Source organism: Carcharodon carcharias, chromosome 8, assembly GCF_017639515.1.
Source record: "Carcharodon carcharias isolate sCarCar2 chromosome 8, sCarCar2.pri, whole genome shotgun sequence".
In the NCBI taxonomy this organism is placed as follows: Eukaryota; Metazoa; Chordata; class Chondrichthyes; order Lamniformes; family Lamnidae; genus Carcharodon; species Carcharodon carcharias.
The window spans coordinates 141,568,546-141,575,382 of NC_054474.1; the positions used below are offsets into that span (position 1 = coordinate 141,568,546).

Consider the following 6,837-nt stretch of genomic DNA (forward strand, 5'->3'; position numbering starts at 1 on the left):
CAACCATGGCCAAACTAATCTTTCCTCATAGTTAAAATTCTCCAATCCTGACAACAACCTCATGGATTTTCTCTGTACCCTCTTTACTGTAATCAAATCTTATCTGTCGTGCAGTGACCAGAAGTGCGCATTGTTCTCCAGCTGTGGTCTAACTGGTATTTTATACAGTTCCAGCATAACTTTCCAATTCTTATATTCAACGCCTTGGCTAACAAAGGTGAGATTATAATCTTTTATTCCAGTTTAAGATTATATAAGAGCTACGGTCTGTCTCAAAACAACAGAAGCAATCAGCACTAAGTAAAGCATCAGATTTTAGCTGGCAATCAGCCTTGATTGGATAAAAATAGAGTGAGTTCAGCTAATTTTCAAACCAGTTATTGACTTTTGAATCTAAGAAAATTAGTGTCTCCAAATGAATGGTTTATAATTGTGTTAATATTATGGGGAGATGGTCACTTTAACCTGGGAAAGATTGCAATCACAATTTCTAAAATCTAACATTTCTGAACAGCTGACATTCGTGATTATATAAAATAGAATCATAAAAAGTATAAGAGCAGAAAGGGCTCTGCAGTCCACCTAGCTAGTCCCAAAAATCATGCTAACTAAATAATTACATGAAAATTATGTACACAATTAATGCATAATTTTTGTTGATTTCATTTGGGATTTCAGCCTTTGAGAGTTAAGTCTTTCTCACGAACGATCTAAATTTTATATTCAATATCTCCCCATTTATAAGTTTGCTCATGTGTGTGTCACTACCATAAAGCAAATGTATTATTATGCAAATAATTGATTGTGTGATTTTGTTTTATCATAATACAGTGTGTTCACAAGCATATGTTATATAAACTGTCAGTCCTTGAAGAACTCTTCACTCCAACAATGTAATTAGAACTCAATCCAGCGGTTCAGCTGATATAGATGTAATCTCTGCTTGTACAACAGCTATTCTATCCAGATATTGTATCCACCATGTTGCAATGAATTTCACTCTTAAATTGGAAACTGGAGTTTATTCGATTTTACATATGAATTCTTCCAGCTTTGATAAAAAAAATGACTGAATATTTTTTAATCAGAGTTGGTGTTACAAAAGCAGGAAAGGATTGGTTGGCATTGTTTGTTGAAATCATGTCAGTACATATTATTATTTCAATTGGAAGACTTACCTTAACAGCTTCCCCATGGGTGACCTTATCAAACACCTTGTCATTCACTCGCAAGATCTGATCTCCGACTCGAAGTCCCTCTTTTTCAGCCAATGAGTTTTGTTCAACAAGCGACACATAGATCCCAACTCCATGCTCAGCTCCTCCTCGGATGCTGAAACCCAAACCTTCATTTGTTTTGTTTCTTTTCAGTGCCACCTGCCTGATCTCTCCATAATTTTCTTTCATCACCAAGCTTTGGTAGAAAGGTGCTGTCTGTTGATCAGTGCTGAAATTTACTTGCACTGGTCTGGAAACTTTGGAGTCTAATGTCTGAGGGAAGAAAGAAACAAATAATTGCAGAGAGACAATCCAATGGAAATAATAGTAACATGTAAACTACAAAAGAAAAATACATTAAAGGACAGATAGAAAATACGCAACACATTATCTAACATATTCTCAAATATCTTGTTGGAAGAGCTAACTTGTACTGTTAACATAGATTCATAGGCATTTACAGCACAGAAGGAGACCATTCAGCCCATCATGTCTGTGCCAGTCAAAAAGATCTGATTACACTAATCCCATATTCCAGCGCTTGGCCCACAGCCCTGGAGGCTATGGCAATACAAGTGAATATCTAAATACTTCTTAAATGCACTTCTTAAACATAAAATATTCAAGTTGAATGTAATGTCATTAATTAAATTTCAAAGTTAGTAACAAATATTTATTTTAAAAATTCCTTCAACTTTGCTCTGTGCTGAATGTCATCAGACAGAAATATTGGCACACTGATATTCTTGTGCCTAATCCAAGGTGCAGTATTTACCCAAAGTTAACATGTACAGTCAACTTTACTCATGAAGCTTTGCACATTCAAGAGCTAGAAAGGTGCTCACTTTCAAAATTGTTTTATTTTGAGAGAAGCCTTCATTTTAAGGGTAATAGAATGTGGTTTTGGTCTCAATATTTTTTTCAAATATTTCTTACATTATATTTCAATCAATTTCTTAAAGGATCAAGTTGCCTCAATCTCACAAATACCCCATTACCTGCTTCTGAATATATCTTTTTCATTTTTATTCACCTCATCCATTCTCTATTGCAGATATTGCCAGTAAGTGAGCATCCTCCACCTTGGCTCAGTAGTAGCATTATTTTGCCAGCAAGTCAGGTGGTTGTGGGTTCAAGTCCCACTCCAGAGATTGGAACATAAAATCTAGCGTGACACTTCAATAAAGTACTGAAGGACTGCTACATTGTCAGAGATGCCATCTTCAGATGGGATGTTAAACTGAGGTCTGATTTGCCCTCTCAGGTGGATGTGAAAGGTTCTGTGGCAATAGTGGAAGAAGTGCAGTGAAGTTTTCTTGGTGTCCTAGCCAATATTTACCCCACAACTAAAATTGCTAAAATAGGTTACTGGGTCATTATTTCATTGCAGTGGGATCTTGCTGTACAAAAGTTGCCTGCCCTGTTCCCCTATATTACAACGGTGAAAATACTTCAAGCGTACTTCAGTGGCTGTAGAGTGCTGCTTTGGGACATCCTAAGGTCATAAAAAGGGCTGCGTCAAATGCAAGATTTTTGGGTCCATGGAGAAGAGGGGAGGGGAAGATTAACATTTTTGTGTTCCTTCATTTGAGAATCTATCATTTTTTTCCTAGATAGCTGATTGCTTTCCAAGGCTTTCATTTCTCAAAAAAGAATTAGTAATTGAACAGTTGATATTTATCATTGCAGCAGCTTTTCTGCTTACATATCTCACTGGGAAATATTTCACTAGTTAGTTGATATTGGTAGCAGTTTCCCACTTGTAACTGAAAATTAACTGACAATTGAAGTCTGTAAGTGATGAGTGATGATAAAAAGCAGACCAAAGCCTAACTTACTTAGGGGACATTCCTCTTGCTCCTATTTATTGGATGTGATAACCTGTTTGCTTTAAACACATTAATGCCTCCATTAAAAATTGGACAGAGAATTGGCATGCAAACATGTTAATTGTCCACCTATTATTAATGTAATAATTTCCATCACAGATTGTTAGCAATGAGGTTTCATTCAGTCGATGATTCTGACTAACAAACTACAAGCATTATTTTCCTAATTCGTATTGAGAAATAAAAAATGCCTTCGTCTTTCGCACCTAGTTCCTAAATGGAGCCCTCAAAGATCAGCTCTAGTGTGTATTAAGTATAGGGAATAGCACACTTCAGATTGCTCAAGCAACATGCCATGAATCCAAGCTCAGAAGATTCTCTCTCTTCCATCCTTTCTTTGGGTTACTTTTTAAGGGAGACTGCCAATTTATTATTGGTCCTGTGCCAAATTAGTCAATTTGCACCCTAAGCTTCTGAAACTGTTAAATTGCTCAGATTCATTTCATTGAGACAGATTATAACCAGCAGGCTGGGGCGGGGGAAGGTGGGGGGTGGATTTTCTTTCCATCAGTTGGAGCTGGATTAAAAACCAATGTCTGTAGAAGAAGAGGATAGTGCACTAATCCAGAAGGAGAACGTTATCAATACAATGAATAAATAAGTGAGCCCAAAAGGCCTACTCCTGCTCCTAAGTGCTACGCCCCTATTTTCCTAACCCCCACCCTATCCTTTGACTTATTTATTGTGCACATTTATATCGTTTTGATCCTGGGTCTCCTGCCTTCTGGGATTGGGAACAAACAGAATCTGACACTTCTGAATGCCACTTGGTGTCTGGACCCATCTTACTCTACTTCGGGCATGTAGTTTGGTCCTGAACAATACTCCACCTATAGGCTCAGGAGCAACATATACAGTACCTAATAAGGATGGGGACTGGAGTTCAGACACTTCTCTACCTCCACTGTGATACTTTGTTGCTGTAGAGATACTTCCTTGATTCTATTTCTCCGTAAGATTAATTCAAACTTCAGTCCACAATAACCATGAAAACGTCCTCATGAAATTGCAGTAGTTTAAATGTATTTTTCAGATTTTGTTACAAATATATAACACATACAATTGATAATTGCTTACCAATTCCTGTGACACAAACTGCCTCTGTTACTGAAGATACAGTACACAGGTCAAAGCTAAGAATTCACTAGGCACTGTACAGTCCAGATGTATTAATATCAAACCTGCATGTGTTCTGTCAGTTCAGTAAGCTGTACACTCATTACAGCAGAGAGCTGATATTGAAGGTACAAGTTGTTTTGGTCCAATTACATTTTTTATTGCTAAGTCTCTCGCGTATTTACAGTTAGAGCATCCCTTCCCACCGTGCACGTCTTCTGTATAAATGGACAAAACAACCTCAATATACTTTATGTGAATTGGTACCCAGTCTATAGTCGTAATGCAAGTCATAATTTACTAGTCACATATGAATGGTAAGATGAGCCAAGCCAAACCTCTGATATTCCACTCCCCAATACATATTTTAAGAGGACAAAATAAATGTAGTAGGGAAAAAAACTAAACTTAGATAAACGGGTGCTGTCCTTTTCCGTCATTTTAACATGATGTGAAACGCCTTTGAACACATCGCAAATGATTGTCGTCACAGAATCTTCACGGATGTCCCATCAATTTGCTCGGTTGCTCTGATGTCTTTGATTTTAGACACCCAATCTACCAGCAACCCCCCCAAACCCGGCAACTAGCTGTTTGGTACAATTGCTAATGCCATACCAAAAAAATATACTCGGGCAGATTATGAGGCGCAGAAGGAACTGACGGTGTTTGGAAAGAATTTCTGCTCAGCGTGTAACTGACACGGAAGACGCCCCAGCAATACCTAAGGTCACCAAGGGTCTTTCTTTGAGAATTCATGAAAATAAAAAAAATTCCTCCCCACGGACCGGGGACTAATCCTGAACCTTGGGCTTAGGGGGTCAAATACCGACTGACAATATTGGCAACTCCCCCCGCACCCCCACTCCCCCCTCCCGCGCCCGAGATATTACTGGACACTAGTCAGAGCCCAATGACCATACCCTCTATTTGAACAAATTTTTCCTTCTTGATTCCCTACTGCATTAACTGCTTAATTTGAATGTTTAACTGCAGTGGACACAACTTCTTCGCTGCCTCCCATCCATGTGGCTCCGCCTGTTGTTTGAATGGCATTCAGTGAATTAAACAGAACGCTTTGAGATTATTTTAAATTTTACCAAAAGCGTTAGGACGACTGTCTGATATCAGCCAGTCAGCACCTGAGAACCCACTGCGCTAGTCGAACATATTTTCAGCACTCCGCAGTATTTTGCTTCTATATTTTGTGAGAACATTTCTTGTCTGGAATATCAGGGTCGAGAGTGAACGGTATTAGAGCGTTAATTAAATAATACGTGTGTGAATAATAGCTGGGATTAGAGCGGAGCTTCCTGGCGAGGGTGATTCGCATTAAGTGCTACAAATGTTCAAAACAGTTCAGAACAATGTGCCGTGACTGTACTCACCGAGAGGTTGTGAGAAGTAGAATTGGAAATACAAATGTTATCAGTAAAAATCAACTGATCTTCAGCCTCCTGTTTTACTCTAAAATATTCAACACGGTATTTAATTCCATTCATTTATTTATTAATTAGTGCACTTAAACCAAGTATAAATACTGGTCGGAACAGCAGGGCAGGTAAACACTGGATTTACACTTACTGCCAGGTAGAAAGTGGTTGGCGCTTGTGAATTAGGAGTTTTAACCTGTTTCTGCGCGCTTCCCCACATTAAAGTGGGGGTCTTTGTGGAACACAAAAGGGTCGCACTTACGTGGAGGTGACTGGTAGCGGCAGAGCGAAGCTCGCTGCTGCTGCTGTCGCTGCTCAGCCCGCTGGGGAGCAGGTCAGTTTTCAGATAAAGCCCCTCCGATGTGTACTGATCGAAGAGCAACTGGTCCGACCTGGGGATGACGAGCCGCAGCATGGGCAGCAGCTGCCTCTTGTTCTGGCTGTTGAGGATAACTTTCAGAGTCTGCACCAGGTCGAAGACATTCCTCTTGGAGTGATAGACATTCAGGCAGTGGATGAACTGCTCCCTCTCGCAGTCGTTCAGCAAAACATTCAGAGCGTTGTGCAGCTTCCTCACGTTGGACGACAAGGATCGCCCGCTGGATGCAGTGCCCGAAACCATGGAGTTAGCCGAGGAGTTGAGGGACATCCGTTCGAGGTCGGTGGACATGGTTCAGAAACGCCGGAGACTTCCAACAAGAGATGTCACTGCGTGCAGCCAGTTCGACTGGTTTGCGGGATCTCCCCGGGCAGGGAAGGCGCGCACGCTGGATGGGATTCAGGGACAGTGAACACCGCAGCTCCTCAGCTTCACTCAACTCTCTCTTTGCATCTGGCTGCTTGTTCCGCAAAGGAAGCCGCTGACGGGAGAATGGCCGGGGAGTTTCATTGCGGATCCCCCGCAAACACCCCTGGGGGGGGGGGTGTCTGAGTGTGGTATTGATCACCCAGTGAGCTACAGCCGGCCCGCCCCCCTCCAGCCCCTCTCCCTGTCTGTGAGTGTGTGTATGTGTGTGCCTCTCTCTCTCAGCTGCACTTGTCAATTTCATCTGCTGTCATTCCGCGCGGAAATGACGTGGCAGAGGCTGTTGCCAGGAGACAGCGGCTCACCAGGACGCGCCGGTTCTGCATGTGTAGAGCGCGGGAGACTGCGTGTTGTTGCAGCCACTGAGATGGCTTCGT

At 41.1% G+C, this 6,837-nt stretch overlaps 1 protein-coding gene across 1 annotated transcript in view; it reads right to left on the reverse strand.

Annotated features, from left to right (window-relative positions):
* Nucleotides 1-6,509, reverse strand: part of whrna (whirlin a) — a 204,515-nt gene extending 198,006 nt beyond the window's left edge. The window contains exons 1-2 of the mRNA XM_041193961.1: nt 5,929-6,509; nt 1,179-1,483 (exon numbers count right to left, since the gene is read on the reverse strand). Of these exons, the coding sequence (XP_041049895.1) occupies nt 1,179-1,483; nt 5,929-6,325 (702 nt within the window). The 5' untranslated portion in view covers nt 6,326-6,509. The remainder of the gene's footprint in view (nt 1-1,178; nt 1,484-5,928) is intronic.
* Between the last annotated feature and the right edge of the window lie 328 nt (nt 6,510-6,837).